The 19,010-nt window shown below is 29.4% G+C and overlaps 1 protein-coding gene across 1 annotated transcript in view; it reads right to left on the bottom strand.

Moving 5' to 3' along the window:
• The window catches only part of LOC113388227, a 44,296-nt gene that overhangs the window by 5,100 nt on the left and 20,186 nt on the right, over positions 1–19,010 (bottom strand). The window contains exon 7 of the mRNA XM_026625625.1: positions 17,310–17,415. Coding sequence (XP_026481410.1) covers positions 17,310–17,415 — 106 coding nt within the window. The remainder of the gene's footprint in view (positions 1–17,309; positions 17,416–19,010) is intronic.

Here is a 19,010-nt window from a genome sequence, read left to right as displayed (position 1 = left end):
TAAAGCTTTAGTTAGAATTAAAATTAAAATTTGAATTATTCAAAAGAAAATTTTTTAAATTAAAAAAAAATCCAAAATCTATTGTTTTGTCAATACAAGCAGAAAGTTTTTTTTTGAATCATTAAAATCAGATGCTTGTTCTCTCAAAAACTGTCATTTTTTGCACATTTAGCTAGGTATCTCCGAAACGGCTGGACCTACCTTTGCCAAAAACTAATCAGCACATCTCCTTCCTATTAATAGGAGTCGAATGTTTATTAAACCATTCAATTCGATTGATCCGTGCGCCCGAAATCGTAAACGAAAAACTGTATCCATACAAACAACACACACACATCAATTTTTTCTGAGGTATATCAAAATGTTCAGAAATCGAAACGTTCAAAACGTGAAGAAATGTAAAAATTTTCAATTTCGAATTTTGGGCGATTATAATAACTTAACCTACGGAAAGTTAAAAAAAAAATCTCAAAAACCATTCAAATAAAATAATTAATAAAATTATCTAGCCACAGCAACAAAAAATATTCAATAAGATGTAAATTTTATGCAAACTACAACGATTTATATTTAAGATTAAAAGGGTTTGAATTTCATTTTCATTTAAGTCAAAACATTTATGTTGTTAAAAATAAATTTTGGTAGAGATCATTAATAATATTCTACGAAATTTGAGGTTTTCATAGAAAACACATTATCCTACCCAGCGTTCTCCATGCGGGTCTAAAAATGAGACACAATGTAGTGACATATCAATTATTCTAAGCACATTTACCTGTCAAAATAAATTTGACACCGAAGGTGTGCCAGGACAATAGTAGTCCTCCTATTCAAAAATATTCAGGGTCAGTACACAATAACGAAGCTACGGGTCTCACAATAGGCAGATCTAACAAATAAAATGCAATGTGAGCATCTGCATTCGTCTCGCGTTATCTTCCCAAAATAAACAAAAAATTGTTGCTGGTAGGTGGTGGTGGTTATTATTTACTGAAATTTGAGGAAAAATGTCACATGATTCCCCAAAGACCCTCAGTGCAAATATTGTATTGTACCATTGCGTGTGGGCTTGGGCTATGAAATATGTGGTCAACAGGAGAGTACTCGAAAAATGTATTTTGGGAATATAATAGTTAAAATAACCGTTTCTAAACGGTTAAGAAAATGTCAAAATAACTATTCAAAAGTATTTTGACCGCTTATGGAGGTTTAACTAACTGATTTTTTACAGTTATTGAGAAATCATTTTATATATAATTAGATAAAGCCGGTCAGTAAAAAACGCGTCTTAAACGAACGGAATAGCGACAAAATATTTCAATGTGCAAGGATTTGCGTAAAGAAGCGTATTAAACGGAAAATTGTATTGGGAATGATTGTCTTAACGGAGTTCAACAGTATTTATATTATGTATCTCAATAAAATTTCACATATAAATTGTTTTTCAGCCTGCATTTGAAATTGATATTATAAACAGATGATTTACTTAAAATTAAGACTTAAAATTATCTAAAATTACGAACATTAGATATCAAATTTGATCAAATTACAGAATCTGAGGTAATAAATTCTCCCTGGTATGTCAATTGAAGATTAAATTATTTGTTAATATATGTTAATTGAGGTCCAGGAAATTTTTTTTTACCTCAGATTATGAAATTTGATCAAACTTGATATCTAATGTTCGTAATTTTAGATAATTGTAAGTCAACTGTTTATAAAATCAATTGATAAAGAATTTAATGTACCTTCTAAGAATTTGTGCATCTTGATCAGTTTTATCCATTTCTCTATCTTGATAATATGTTAGAAATCATTCAATTTAGTAAATTCAACTTCATTTTAAAGATATATGGCATAAAACTCATAATGAACATATCACTTCATGATTTAAAACTGTATTTAATTTATTAATTAACTTCCCGTAGGGTAGTTATAGCAATGGGCCGAAAATCGAAAATGAAAATTTTTGCATTTCTTAACGTTTTGAAGGAACATTTTGGCATACCTCGGAAAAAATAGATGTGTGCGTGTGTGTATGTATATATGGATACAATTTTTCGTCCACGTTTTCGGGAGCACGAATCAACCGATTTTAATGATTCAAAAAACATTCGATTACTATTGATCGGGAGATATGCTGATTAGTTTTTGGCAAAGGCAGGTCCAGTCGTTTCAGAGATACGGAGCAAAGTATGCAGAAAATAAAAGTCGAGTTTTTGAGAGAACGGAGCATCCGATTTAAATGATCCAAAAACATTCAATTTGTGATGTCGGGGAGAAGTGGTGATTAGTTTTTGGCAAAGGCAGGTACATTCGATACCGAGGTAAATGTGCAAAAAATTGCAGTTTTTGAGAGAACTAAGCATCCGATTTGAATGATTCAAAAAACTTTCTGCTTGTGTTGACAAAACAATTTCTTTTGGTAGAAAAAAAATCAAAAAATTCTTTTTTTTTTCAATTTTCTTTTCCAAAAAAGTTTTTCTTTTTTGTATATCGAAGATAATTCAGATTTTAATTTTAATTCTGGCAAAAGTTCTAAAGCTCACTTATATACTTTAAATAAATAATTTTAACTTTGCAATTGAGTTTACATAATTCTCATAAATATTGGACAATGTTACAGTGTTTATAATAATCTATTTGAAACATTTATAATTCCTCGAACATTTTATTACTTAAGGCACGATGCCATGCACCACTAGTTTTTCTTATTGCTTATATTAAAAAAAAAGGCAAATACATAAAAGTGAAATCGGCAACAAGCTATAAAATTATTTAAATATAAGTTATTCAATTATATTAAATTATTTTAAAAGGTTTGTGGGCGAATCAATTATTGAAGAATATCGTATATTTACAGTTTAATTCATTGAAACCTATTTCACATATTCTAAGAATTATATTCGTAGGCAGCAAATTGCTCTACAAATAAATTCAAATATTCAAATTAATTTATATTATTTTTTAAGATATGTAACTACTATCTTGTCATATGATAACTAATATTGTATAATATAATATACAATGATGTGACTGTAAAAAATGTATTAACTTTTACCATTACCATCTATTACCATTTACAATTGAGTGAACGTTCAGACAGCCAGCCAGACAAACACGGAAGCAAGCCAATAGAACAAAACAACTTCTCAAGAGACAAGTTCATTCAATTAGTTTTGGTCGTTTAAACAAATACATCATTTGGCCTTATCCCTTACTTAAAACAGGAAACATTTATCCAAGATATTGATTTCGTAGAAAATTTTAGTACCTGTCAAAAGTTATTTTTTCGGGTAATTGCTAAATGCGACTTGAGCGTCTAGTCTATTCTTTTCTGCAAGCACAGCGCCAGGCCGTTGGCGTTGCAGCATAGGGATTTGCCCTTCGCTGCAGGGCTCGAGGAAATCTCCGATTGCAAAAAGGATATTCGAAACCGAAATATACTTGTGACACGACAAATGCATTTTGTTAAGGGCTAACCCAATGGTTCTTAAATGAACAATCATATGGTTGTTTTGTCGCCAAGATAAAAAAGGTTTTTAGCTTTAGTGTGCTGCTCTGCGATACAAATAAAAAGTATTGGATTTGAGGAGGATACTTTATAGATGTTTTATTATCACAGGAATAATCCTTAAGAAAATATTTTATTTTTTTGATAAAAATCAGCTTATATAAATATATAATATAGATCAAAATATTTATAAAATCTATCGCTATTTTAAAATAAACATTAAATATCAACAACATAAACGTCTTTCATTTTCACATATTTATACTACAAGACAAAACTTTTAACATACTGTAGAAATATAGTCATTTGGTGCAAAAAAGGCTGTTGCCGGTTTAGTACTCCGGAAATTTTGAAAATTGGTAATCTAATCGATTTCGACGTGTTCATATAATTTGACATTTTAAAAATTTGATGCTCTCAAATAATTTTCAAAAAACCTAAAACGTGTAAGTATTTTGGTACTTAGAAGCACCAAAAATGATCTGAAAAGTCACTTTTTGAATGTTAAATAATTCGAAATAGTGACAATAAATAATGGTTCTCATAACTAGTGGGGTGCATGGCATCGTGCCTTAAGACAAATTGCTGCAACTTCCCGTACCGTAATTAAAAATCTTGGTACGGAACCCAACAAAATTTACACAAAATGTGTACACATTATTAAAATCTCTATAAAATATCTTATAATTTGTTGTTGGCAACAACAACATATGTCCAATATCATTTTTCAAACTTATTTTTATTGTGGGTCCATAACCGCTAGACCTGCCTTTCCAAAAATTTAATCAGTTATTCATCTTGTCAATACAAGCAAAATGTTTTTTTGAATTATTCAAGTCGGACGCTCAGTTATCTTAAAAACTGAGTTACCGTTTTTGGCACTTTTTGCCCTATATCTTCGGAACGGCTAAACCTGCCTTCGCCAAAAACTAATCAGCACGTCTCCTTATCCATACGAATCGAATGTTTTTTGAATTATTCAAATCGCTTCATCCGTGTTCCGACGAAAATTTGTATCCGCACGCACGCACACATACACACACACATCAATTTTTTCTAAGGTATGCCAAAATGTTCAGAAGGTTTTGAAACGTAAAGATATATAAAAATTTTAATTTTTGATTTTTTTGCGATTACTATAACTTGCCCTACGTGAAGTTAATAATGGTGTCTAACATATCTCCTAAAAATATTATTTAAAGTTTTAAAAAATAAACAACATTTCAATTAATTTTGATAAATTTATAGGATATTATTTTAAATGTTGAAAAAAGTATGATAAAATTAAAAATAACTGAACCTAGTTTAAAACTAATTAGCATATAACCAAGAAGGTCACCAAATATAATCTGAAAATATTATTGCTTTCAATTCAATATTTCAATTAAGTTTGATCATTTAACAGATATTAATCTAATTTTGAAAAAAATGTATAAAGTATTTTAAATAATTAACTTTAAATTTACTTCAATACTTATTAAGTATTTTATAGATGTAAAAAATTCAAAGTTTTCCTACATATAATATTGCAGAATTTAACATTAATTCATCAATAAAAATAGATGTCAAATTATGTAAAAATATGTGTAAGAAATAAAATGTACTAAATCACCTATCCGGTATCCGTATAAATAATGCCTTATATTTTATAACATTATTACTTGTTTTCGAAAAAAATCAATATTTCAAATCATTTTGATCAATTTAGAAGATATTCATATTTGATTTTTTTTACAAAATTAGTAATACCTAACGAAATAATTTATAAATCATTAACTCCTTTTTTTTTAAATACTTATATAGTATAAATCTCATAGACCCAAACCTGTTCAAAGTATTCCGACCTATATTGCAGAGGTTAGCATTGCAGAGGTTAACATTAATTTATTAATTCAACAAAAATATATTTCTAATTTATATCCAAGTTTGTATAAGGAATTAAATACTCTAAATCTGCTATTGGTTTTTCAAAAGTTTCATACCTCTATATTAAACAAAAAATTTAAACCCAAGGATTAAACTACGCCGTACTTGAAAAATCGGACTTAAGTGCACACTCCACATCCTGAAAAGATAAGTAATACGATTATCCTGCTAATGTTCAAAAATGATAATAAAAGGACTCAAGTTTCTTAAATTTTTGGAAGTTCCATATGTCACCGGCTCATGTGAACTTAGAACATTTGGATTTTAGTGATATAATAATATTTATTAGTCTCAGAAAAATTGATTATGAAAAGGCTATCAAAATCCATATGCAGGCTGTTTATGACCCAGATAAAAGCTTTGACTTCGGCGCCATTTCACTTTGATATTATTGTCGTATATTAATAAAAGCAATAAAAAGCGAAGTAATAACTAATAAATATAAATGTGATCTTAAATCTCGAAGCAGTAGGATTTTATGCATTTTTATATATTACAATAGCATAGCATGAGAAGAGTTTGTGCAATATATCAATAAAATAAAGTTACTGAAATTGAACGATATCTAAGATATTATCAAAGTAGAGAAGTTGATAAAATTGATTGAATATCAATACTTAAAATATAAAGTAGGTACTGGGAAATGTATCAAATTTTTACTTCCCGTGAGGCAAGTTATAGTAATCACAAAAAAATCGAAAATGAATTTTTTTAAGTAAAACTTCATTAGGCCCGACTAGGGTGTAAATCCGTACAAATGCAAACGGAAGTGCGTTACGGCAGATAAGAGTCGATAAGATAAAGGTGGAGTGCCAATGGTTCGTCATTCGCTCTCGATGATATCATTTCTATACGGGTCGATTGTGATTAGTCGTCGTGTATGTGAATAGAGATCTGTCGTTGTGTGCGTACCGGCACCAACGTTGTATGGGTACCGATATCAATAAGGAAATCGGCATAGATAAACATTTTAAAGTTACATTGTAGTACAAATCTTGATTTAATAAAAAATGCCTGAATCCAGAAGTATATTTTACCCTGCTCCTTGAAAATAATAAAACAAATTAAACATTTTTGTACTAAACGACAGTTTATTGTTTAAATATTATTTCTATATTATTCGTAGTTTCTATAAATTTTTTAAGTTATTAAAATGGAAAATATTTTTTAAGCAAAACAGATATTACAGCTGTTTAAAGAATGACATTATATCACCAGCGAAAAAGTAAAAAAAAAAATTAAAGGATTTTTTAAAAAAATTAATTTTTGATGCGGGAAGTACCAGCAATTTGCCGTAAGGCACGATGCCATGCACCACTAGTTATAATTTGTATTATTCATTTTAAAACGGTCTTGGGCGTACAAATATACATATATAATTAGAATCATTAGACAACATCAATTTTGATCAAATTCCAGAATCTACGGTAGAAAAGGGTAGATTTTCCCCTTTAAGTAAAATGTGGTTATGTTTAAAATTACACCACCACCCCCACCCAACATGAAGTGTATTTTTAGTACCTAGAAAACATGTTAAATTTTTGGATTTTTTGAAAAAATTTGGATTTTTTTAATGATATCTAGAACCCCTTTTCCACATGATATTTCGTATTTTTTGTCAAACTTCTCCGCCCTTTGATTATATCTAGACCCCCTTTTTTCCACCTGATATTTCGTACTTTTTTGTCAAACTCCTCCCCCCCCTCTCACGTGATTAATGGTCGTCCCCAACTCTTGGTCCACAAATACAATATAGTCGTTTGAGAAACAATCGGTTCTATATATGAAATTTTCCTTTACAAGAGATCCAATATAAAAGCTTTTAAGGCAAAGATAAGTTGGAACGTTGCCAGTTAATCAGCGTCGTTTTGCAAACGAAAAACATTAATAAGATCTTTTAAAGTACGCCTTCACTAAAATGACAAAGAAGAGCTCATTTAAATATTTGATTTTGCATTGTTCAGCAAAAAAGCCAGAACTCATCACGACGTTTTCTCACAGCTCGACATAAAAGAATATAAAGTCCCACACCGACGTTTGTAGTGCAGTCACGTCGTTTAATTTGAAACACATTGCCTTGCTCAGAACATTCTTATGTTAATCTAACTAAGAAAGAAATTTATATATAGACACTAGCTGAAAAAACTAATGGAATTAATATGAGTGATATTAAAATGAAAGAATACGCATCGGAATTAACAATTTTAGATTATAGATAGAGAGACAAAGGACGGAGGAAATGTATTTGATCTACTCGAGTACCATCTAAATTGAGGGTTCAGCATATTATATGTTGAATTATATTATAAAGTATAATGCAATTTGAAATTAAATTAACTATAACTTAAAATTTTACATTAAAATAAAATCTTTGTTCGAAATAAAAAATATTATAATTATAGCAAGCAAGCATGATTAAAAAAAAATATCATAAATGTGTATTGAATTGTTAAGTATATAAAAAAGCATACTTTCCTTAGAAAGTATGCGTATGATAAAAATCTGAAAAAAAATCGAAAATGAAAATTTTTCTGAACATTTGGCATGCCTTAGAAAAAATGGATATGTGTGTGTGTATGCGGATACAAGTTTGCATAGACGATTTTGCGAACACGGATCGACCGATTTGAATAATTCAAGAAAACATTCGATTCTTACTGATAAGGAGACGAGCTTATTAGTTTTTGAGAAAGGCACGTCTAGCTGTTTAGGAGATACGGGGCAAAAAGTGCCAAAAATGGTATTTCAGTTTTTGAGATAACAGAGCGTCCGATTTGAATGATTCAAAAAACGTTTTACTTGTATTGACAAGATGAACAACTGATTAAATATTTGGGAAGGCAGGTCCAGCGGTTATGGACTCTCAATAAAAATAAGTTAAAAAAATGCCATTTGGCCGTCCAAAATGTTTATTGGACATATGTACATCAAATTATATATTTTATAGATATTTCATAGAGATTTTAATAATGAGTACACATTTTGTGTAATTTTTTTTTAATTACGGTACGGAAAGTTCCAGCAATTTGTCTTGAGTTAATTTTTTTTTAAACGTGCAAATATGAATTATGGCATCCAAAGCATATAACCAAAGTCCAAAAAATCACAATAAAAGCAAGAACGTTAAGTTTTACATGATCATACATAGAACCAATAAATTATCTACATCCTTACAAAGCTAACATAATATTAAGTTATAAAATCAAATTCTATCATAACTTATGTTTCTTGGAACACAAAAAGCATTTGATCATGATTTAGGAGTACAATTTTATTTTTAAATTTTACTCCAATTATTTTTAGGCAAATATTAGGTAAAGCTCAAACAACGCAGTTAAAAATCATAATATAAGTAAAAATAAAATATTAGGCCTTAGATGATCTGAAATAAAACCAATAAATTGCCTACATCCTTATAAAGCATAGCTAGTAATAAAATAACACAAATTTGATCATAAACATACATAGTACAACTTTAAGTAATGTGATCAAGATGTGCAGATATTATTTTTTTTATTTCTAAAAATAATTTTATGCAAAAATGATATAAAGTGACCAGAGTAAAAATAAAACATTAAGTTTAACTGGATCAGAAATAGAATCAATAAGTCTGCAACCTTAGACATCAAATCTGTCATCCCAGTGGAGTCAATTTTCATTATTTTGCAAGGCTTGAGTTCAAAGTTTTATTACTCGTGTAATATTACGTATTTGAAATTATTGGTTTAAATTATATGCTAAGTGCTTCATTAACTTTTGTTCCTAACCTATAATATTTCAATTTATTAACTATTTTCAGGAAAATAGTATCGACTTAACCACTTGGGATCACTGAGATGACAGAAATATAACATATGAACAGCAAATACTATAATAAAAGGAATTTGAATAAAGTGTGCAGATATTTTCGAAAATATATTTTTAAAAATAATTTTGAGAAAATATAAGACATAGTACCAAAAGCAAAAAACAAAGTTAAAAATTATAACAGAAGCAATAATAAAACTTAAAGTTTTACAGGGAATAGAACCAATAAATTGTCTACATCCTTACATGGCACAACGACCAATGAATTATTAAAATACTTATCCTCGAAGGTGCAAAAGTACATAAACAAATAATTGTTAAATTTATAAAAGCCATGAAGAAATAAAACGAAGATAATAAACATTTGAATTATACGCGAGAATCCTTTTATGTATTTTCCCTTGAGTAATAAATAATCGCATAACGACATCAAGATATTTGCAAACAAGTCTACATTTCCAGCTGCTTATGGTTAATAATTTATTGCTCATATATAACTGCATATGCACTTATATCATTAGAATGAAGGAAAACAAACGTCCATAAGGTACATGGCAAAAGTGGGTACGTGACTCGCGCTTTTTATGGTTTTGTGTCAAGCACATACTCAATCAACCCCTTGTCGTATGGTTTGGCTCAAGTCGTATGTCAAGAGTATTTTCTCGTCTCCGATATTTATATTTATAATGAACGTTCATCTCTGGATTTGACGATCGAGCACGCGGAGGCGGGAAACGATATAGAAAAGGATCTGGTAAAAATTCACCATACAAAACTTAATACTTTTAAACATAGATAAGGAATTTTAAAATAACATTGCAACAACATCTTAAAGATGACGATGACTTTTTACGGTGGTGCGTTTGGTAAAAAGGTTGCAATGTTTTTTAGAATGTTTGGACCCCCCCTCGCACTTGGTGATCCATGGTGATATTCAAAATTACCCCCCCCCCGCCATTCAAACATCGCGTGTATTTTTAGTTACATGAAAAACAGTACAAATTTTGATTTTTTTTGAAAATATTTGAACTTTTCTAAAAAAAATAGTTTAAAATAAATACACGTGATATCTTACTATATCAAACTCCCTTCCTCCTAGAAACCTCACGGGATTAATGGACACCCCCTTAGCAATTCTAAATAAAATCTTAAGTCTGTCAGAAATGCGTAGTTAGAATGGTTGAGATTTAAGACAATCGGTTGTGCATTCAGTATTTTTGTAGTAAAACATTGTGAATATATTTAATATATTCTTAATATATTTAAACTTTGTCAATTTTTTAAAATGTAGGCCTTATGGCGGCGTGACTAGTTCGTAGGTTTGCAATCAGGTGAATCGCGGGTTCAATCCCCCTCATGAACAAACTCGATATCAAGCAGTAGCGATATCAATTTTTATTTGGAAATATAGATCTTTAAATACATGTTTCCAAGTGAAAATAGCCCTTTCTAAAAACTGTTGCATCACATTCAGTAATAAGTCATCCCTAATATGATTTATGGACGCTCCTTAATGTGCTTATATTTGAATCACCTTTCTTTTTTCTATTTAACTTCCCGTAGGGCAAGTTATAGTAATCGCAAAAAAATCGAAAATGAAAATTTTTATATATCTTTACGTTTCAAAACCTTCTGAACATTTTGGCATACCTTAGAAAAAAAATAGATGTATGTGTGTGTGTGTATGTGTGTGTGTTCGGATACAAATTTTCGTCGACGATTTCGGGAACACGGATCAACCGATTTGAAAAATTCAAAAAACATTCGATTCGTATTGATAAGGAGACGTGCTGATTAGTTTTTGGAAAAGGTAGGTCTAGCCGTTCCGAAGATATGAAGCAAAAAGTGCCAAGAACGGTAACTCAGTTTTTAAGAGAACGGAGCGTCAGATTTGAATAATTCAAAAAAACATTTTATTTGTATTGACTAAATGAAGAACTGTTTAAATTTTTTGAAAGGAAGGTGCATCGGAGATATGGAGAAAAAAAGTAAAAAAATGAGCCATTTGGCGGTCAAAAATGAACATTAGACATATGCACATCAAATTATCAGATATTTTAACAATAAGTATAAATTTTGTTTACATTCCTTTGGGTTCCGTACCAATGTTAATCCGTTAGACGGCGACGCGGTGCTTACGCACTTTGATATTTCGTCTATGCAGTTAAAGCAGTACGATTGCTTTGAAAAAAGTTCAGAATTTCCAAGATATTTCAAAATAAATTTTTCTTCAAAATTCTTTTTTTTTTCAAAAAAAGTAGATTTTTGTCAAAAACTTATAGCTTCTCAAAAATCTAATTTTTTCATAGTAATTTTTTTTCAAACATGTTAATCTTTTAAAAAAAAAAAATTAATGGTACGGGAAGTTCCAGCAATTTGCCTTAAGGCACGATGCCATGCGCCCCACTCGTCTCCAATGTAAATTACAATTTGTCTTGTATTGGACATTTGGTAATTAGATTGATACGTTTAAAACTTTATTCTAGCAATTAATATGTACAAAGTATTTTAAAAAACTTTATGTATACCAGCGCCTGCACTTCCAGACCATCAAGTAAGCCACATCACAGGTCGTAAAACGATTCTTACAAGGGCCTGGTGCGACATTCACAATCCAATAAGACGATTGAAAATACAAATAAAACAAATCTAAAGCATAAAAGAAATAACACGTATATTATATGGTCAGATGTAAAACACTAAATCAATCAAATCATTGAATGTTAAAAATTGGACTCAGTCACATATTGGTCAAATTGTTTACTTTTCCTCATCAAAAACAAAACTAGTGGTGTATGGCATCGTGGCTTAAGGCAAATTGCTGGAAGTTTCCATACCATTTTTCTTTTTTTTTAATCTTTGAAAAAAAAAAATTTTGAGTAATTTTAAATTTTTGAATAAAATTGACTTTTTTGGAAAAAAATGTTTTTTATATTTTGAAATAAATTGGAAATTTTGAACTTTTTCTCAAATCAATCGCACAGTTGTAGCTGCATAGAGACAAATTATTGAAGCGCGTAAGCGCCGCGTCGCCGTCTAACGGGCAAACGATGTTACGGAATCCATAGAAATGTAAACAAAATTGATACACATTATTAGAATCTGCATAAAATATCTGATAATTTGAAGTGCATATGTCTAATGATCATTTTTGACCACCAAGGTATGCCAAAATGTTCAGAAACTTCTGAAACGTGAAGATATATAAAAAAAATCATTTTCGATTTTTTTGCGGAAAGTTAATTGTTGGGATGTTAATTATTGAGTAAAATTGAATATTTCATCCTGTGGAAATACCAGTTTATATCGTAGGTCATTTTATGAATTTTAATGATAATCATGAGCATTCATTTAATCATTAATATAAAATATATAATGCATGATTTAAATAAAATATCATTACTATAATCTTTAAATATTGACTAATAAATTTAGTTTAACTGTTAGGTTTAAAAATAAAAATATCTTTTAGATCAGTTTAAATTTTTTTTAAATTAAGGGTACGTATCTATGTACTGGCTATTTTCAAAACCTAATTCAACAAATCTCTCAAAAAAAAAAAAAAAAACATTTAAACTTTCTCTAAAACATGATGTATTTTGCTCATTTGTAAAATGATTAATATAATGAAGAAAAATTTTAATAAATTAAGTATTACTTTCTACTAATATTTCTCCAATTTCTATTGGTTCTATCTAAAAAAGTCAACCTTAAAGATTCGATCTGTTCATGGAAACCAGGCTTAAGTTCCCTCTCGCACATGCAGAGAAAAATATCCCGTCGCGACCCAATGCAGAGACGTTGATTGATTAATTCGAAGTAAAACCTACTGCGGTGTTTTCATTTTAAAACTTTAAACAAACATAAAAAAACAGGACAGATGATCTCGATGGTGTTCTGGTATTTGCGAGAATTCGAGTCGTGGTGTGTGCTTTCGATCTGGCGAAAGATATGGGTCGAGATTTTGGCTGATCTTGTCTGTTCTCCAGGAAGTAAGAGAGAAGTGTGTTTGTTTACTTAGTTCTCTTTATGACAATCATGGTAATCCAAAAGATTATCAAAACAGAAATTGAAATTGAAACACAAAACTAGTAAATCACAAATTGAACTTATATACTAAAAGTTCATTCAGGTCTAAACTAAAATGAACAATTGCAGCATACTTAATTTAAAATTAGTATGGCATGATTCCCAAATGTTTCAAGCACTTTGTTCATATAGTTATTTTTCATATATTATACAGAAAAATATAACAATTCCTATGAGAGTTAGCACAAGATATTTGACAAACTATTTTTATAATTAATACTAATTAAGATAGCATTATATTAATTACACAACGAAACTTTATAACTACACAAAATGTTATTCCCTTATTTATTAGTAATTATTAGGCCTTATTTATAGATACCCACATCTTTGTTTTTTTACTAAACCAAAAGCTAGAGGAGAGACAAATCAATTCTGAATGACATTTGCCAGTAAATATAAAAAACTAATCACAAATCTAAACTTTTTGAACGACAAACCATTATTTGGTGTTTATGCGGTTTATAAAAATTGATTATATTTCTGTAAATTTTAAGCCCCTATAAGAGATTGATAATTAATTTGTTTGATTTGTGTACATTCAACCCTGGTATTTTTCTCAAAAGGGCAACCCAACGGCTAATCACTTATTTTCTCATGAGAACACTTTAAAAAATTTATATACATTGAAAAGTGTTGCAGCAATATTATCGAAATCGATTTTTGAGAATAGAGTTGAGATCTATTAGCTCAGAATTTTGATATCAAACTGCTTGATATCGAGCACTATCGTCAAGTTGGCCGAGGATGGAATCAAAATTCGAAACTAGTAAAAAAATATAGGTGAAATCGATTTCCCTTGTGCGAAAGGAAAGTAAAATCGATTTCTCTTGAGATTACATTTGAGATGTAAAGAAAAGCTCAAGTGAAATTTTGTTATCAGACTGCTTGTTACCGAGCTGGCTGAGAGTGGGATCAAACTCGGAATCAGTTTGTGCTAGCCGACGTCCTTAATTGAAAATGTATATCTAATAGTGTTGTAGCAATGCTAGCGAAATCAAATATTTGAGATGTAGAGATAAGCTCAAATGAAATTCTGACATCAAATTGCTTGATATCGAGGTGGTTGAGCGTGGGATCATCCTCGGGACTAGTTTGTGCTAGTACACGTCCTTGAGATTACATTTTAGATGTAGACATAAGCTCATGTGGAATTTTGTTATACTGCTTGTTACCGAGCTGGCCGAGGTGGGATCAAACTCGGAATTAGTTAGCCCACGTCTTTAATTGAAAATTTATATCTAATAGTGTTGTAGCAATGCTAGAAAAATCGCTATTTGCTTGATATTATTTGGGATGTAGAGATAAGCTCAAGTAAAATTTTGACATAAAACTGCTTGATATCAAGCTGGCTGAGGGTGGGATCAAACTTGGAAAATGTATATCTAATAGTGTTGTAGCAATACTAGCGAAATCAATATTTGCTTATTTGGGATGTAGAGATAAGCTCAATTAAAATTTTGATTCCAAACTGCTTGATATCGAGCTCACTGATGGTGGTATCAAACTTGGGACTAGTTTGTGCTAGCAATGCTAGCAAAATCGACATTTGCTTAATATTATTATATTTGAGATGTAGAGATAAGTTCAAGTGAAATTTTGCTTGATATCAAGTTGGCTGAGGGTGGAATTAAACTGACGACTAGTTTGAAAATATGAATTTGATTAGATTGATAGGTGTATTATCAGTCATAAATTAAACACATACAATATGCACAAAGATTTGATAATGCTTAAGTTTATCCTAAAAATTTGGATATTATTATAATTACAAACTAAATATTTACATACCAGTAAAGTCAAACTTTACTGGTAATAAATATTTAGTCAAACTAAATATTTACATACCAGTTAGTAATCATATTGATCATACAACAACAGCATCTGTTGCTCAAGAAAACATGGTGCGTTAAGAGTTTTATTACAAAAATGTTTTGGAGTTAAGGTCGTTCAAAGTGAACGCGTGGCCTTATGGTAGCTCGTCATGAGATTCAAGATATCCGATTATAAATCCAAGAAATCGAGATTAAACCGTCGAGATTAAAGACAAATAACTAAAACCACGCACGAAGATCATATCGAATAACACATAATTTTTTTCAATTCTTGCATTCTCTCATACATCTCACCATCACCATGCATACATTGGAGATTGGAGTCATGGGACCATAAAAAATGTCGCGTATATGACATCGGAGACGCCGATAATATCGGTTTGTTTATGACAATCCACTCGAGATATAACGAGGGTATAATTTTTATGTTTAATTGATGGCTCAAACGCTAGACAGAGGACCATATATCATACGACATCGTGGTGAGAATTGTAGACAGAGAGCATGCAACTCGCAAGATGAAATCATTGATTGATTGAAGCCATAAAATGTAAATACAGAAAAACCAAACCAAAACCAAACCAAAACCAATTCGAAAACGCTTATTAAGCAAGACAGCGTATTATGCGGGTTAGGGTAATATATTTCTAAGTGCAAGAAAGTGCGTATTATGCGATAATCGTATTAAGCATGATATTCTTAACGGAGTTCTACTGTACAACATATAAATAGAAAATATAAAAATATTTTTGAAATAATACTAATCTCATGCTAATTTATATATAATAGACATAATTTTTAAAAAATGTTTAAAGTCAAATAATAATTACGTAAGTGATTTTTATTTCATTTTTTATTCTTTTGGTTTTGAACAATCAGAGCTTTATAGTCCTATAACCTGTTAGGCAACCCAAATAGTTGTCTCACTTCTGTTTGATGAATTTTATTATTACTTGATATTATATTTAGGATGTAGAGATAAGCTCAAGTGAAATTTTAACATCAAACTGCTTGATCTCGAGCTGGGATCAAACCTGAAGCAATTATTTTATTGATGAAATGCCGGATGAAAGCTATTTTCACTTAGGAACATATTGCTATCTATATTTCCAAGTGAAAACCGATGTCACCACTGCTTGACATTAGACTTCTCAAAGCGAAATCGAACCCGGGACCTTTGATTCAGGCCCAGGCGCCCCAAAGTTATATAAGCGTAATTATTTAGCGATTACTTATTGTCATTCAAGAAAAAAAATTGAGAAAAGTTTTGGTCAATGAGACACTTTTAGGATACAGAAAAGTAATATCTTAGTTATTACAATTAATTTAGTTATTTTATATCATACACATGTGAAGTAAAATGTGAAAAACAGAAATTAAATTTTATTTTTACAGAAGCGAAAATAGTGTAGCTACTATAAATATTTTAAAATTACTTTTTTTCAAGTAGTAATTATGAATAAGCTTGACTGACTATAACGAATATACTATATGAACTGCCTAAAATAATATTTATTATTATTTGCTTGCTATGAATAAATAAATAAATAAATGAATAATTTTTTTTATGAATCTATCTATTAATTAAAAATTAGTTCTCAGCATTTTTACCTTTCTCTTAAACGTTTTGTATTACAATTCTATAAAAATTAAAATCACAAGCAATAAAGTAAATTAATAAAAAAAAATCTAAAAGTTTAGTTTTATCCTTTATTTTTAAGTGGATAAAATAAATCTCACTTATAACTATTCAGGTAAATAGTAATTAATTATACGGCGAAAGGGTACTGTATATAAATCCACAATTTTAAGGTGTTTAATTATATTTAATAAAGTATAATTTTATTTACGAATATATGTAGAAATAAAAATTGTCCGATTAATTATCATACAATTCTGTACGACTTCAATTCTCAACTCATATGTATAGAATAGTTGTAGAATTTAATAGTCGAATTTAAAGTTGTGCTTTGAATAAAATGTTCACAAGATTCTAGATGTAAAGACATTTGATAACAAATTCGATTATCGATCTTGAGCTAAATTAATAAAGAAAGTTACTAAAGTATAGTTATAACAAAAATGATCAGTAATTTTGTTAAAAATAATTAACTAGAATAATTTTTTTTTTCACTTACTCTGAAGAAATCCATTTTCCCGCTAAATTAGGCCTAACAGAAAGTTCTTCGACATCTGGTATGTCACCAGCACATACGGAACCACCATCAGCATCCTGGGCAAATGCTGCAATAAAAAATTAAAAAAAAAATACAATCAACTGAAAATATTTTAGATTTTTTTTATAATATGCGTAGTTGAACTTAAGAATTTCATTTATCCCAGTTTTGTAAAAGATATTATGTCTATACTTGATCATAACAGAACCAAAAACTAAGTTGCAACTCGTTGTGAATAGATTTAATTTTGTTATAAATAAAAAAGAGCTATTAAGTTTTTTTTTTTTAAATGCCTTTATAAAATAACAAACTAATTAGGACACGTTGTAATTTAAGAAGTAAAACATATTTAATTTTGCAGCACGGAAGTTAAATTTAACGAACATTTATATTGATATTCTCTGTTATATTTATATTGCTCTTTTATTTAAAGTACAAATAGTCGTTAAACCCAAAAAGACCATTAAAAGTATTTTAACAAGTTTACGATTAAACCAAACCGTCTCATCCAAGCTGTAAAATAAAGCTCATTTGTAAAGCAAATATCGTGGAGACCAAACATCCGGGCCTTACAAAAATACTGTTTATATTTATATATTGTATGAATTAATAACCACAATATAAAATAATGATCCTAAATGGGACCTTCTGATATTATAAAAGATAACAGGTACCAATTAATAAGGCGTAGTGTATGGAAGATATATAATTAACTTGATGTTATAATACTGAAGAGTTTTTTTATTTATATGCGATCCTTTATGTTTTCGTTATTCAATCATAAAGAGATGATTTGCGATAGGATAAACAAATACATGAAGCAGGTACGATAAGAAATTTAAGTACAGGTACGAAATTGTAATAAAACTCTAAAACTGAACAAAAACTTGTAAAAAATATAAAATTTGAAATTAAAAACTCTTCAAGAAGTTTTATTAACACATTAAATATTCTTTTATTTCAGGTATTAGATTATAGTTAAAACTAAAGAGTGCTATAAATTGTTGTGCTAATTTGACTCAATACTGGTCAGTTCTACAGGTGGCAATCAAAGCATTTGCCCTGCCTCTATGTGAAGAATTATTATTACTGAATTATTATTTATTGATGCAGCAATGCCGGATCAGGGCTATTTTTACTTGGAAACATATTGGAATCTAAATTTTCAAATAAAAACTGTTGTTACTACTGCTTGATAATAAGCTGCTCGAAGCAGGTCGAACCCGGAACCTTTACTTTAGGTTCAATCATTCTAGCCTACGAGCAAGCCCAACATATTAAATAAATTTAGTAAACAGTCCAATTTAAAATTAACAGGGATATAAAAAAAATCATATTATAATATTGCAAAAAATCTGCAAAGCTAAAAAATTAAGAATTGAGATCCAGAAGATCCATAATGAGAAATAAAATCGTTACATTTTTGACATACATAACGAATTCCAATAAGGCATAGCAGAATCTCGAATTAATAACAATTAAAATTATAAACTAGTGGTGTATGGCATCGTTCTTTAAGACAAATTGCTGGAACTTTCCGTACCCTACTGTAATATTCGAGGAAAATTAAATGTTTTCAAATAGATTATTATAAATACTGTAACTTATATATGTTTACAGAAAAGTAAATAAACAAAACTCAATCAATCAAATTTAAAATGA

The sequence above is a fragment of the Ctenocephalides felis genome, unplaced genomic scaffold, assembly GCF_003426905.1.
Source record: "Ctenocephalides felis isolate EL2017-DRISC unplaced genomic scaffold, ASM342690v1 CF-g0.4_SCAFFOLD_03572, whole genome shotgun sequence".
Taxonomy (NCBI): Eukaryota; Metazoa; Arthropoda; class Insecta; order Siphonaptera; family Pulicidae; genus Ctenocephalides; species Ctenocephalides felis.
This window is presented reverse-complemented; position numbering and strand designations above follow the sequence as displayed.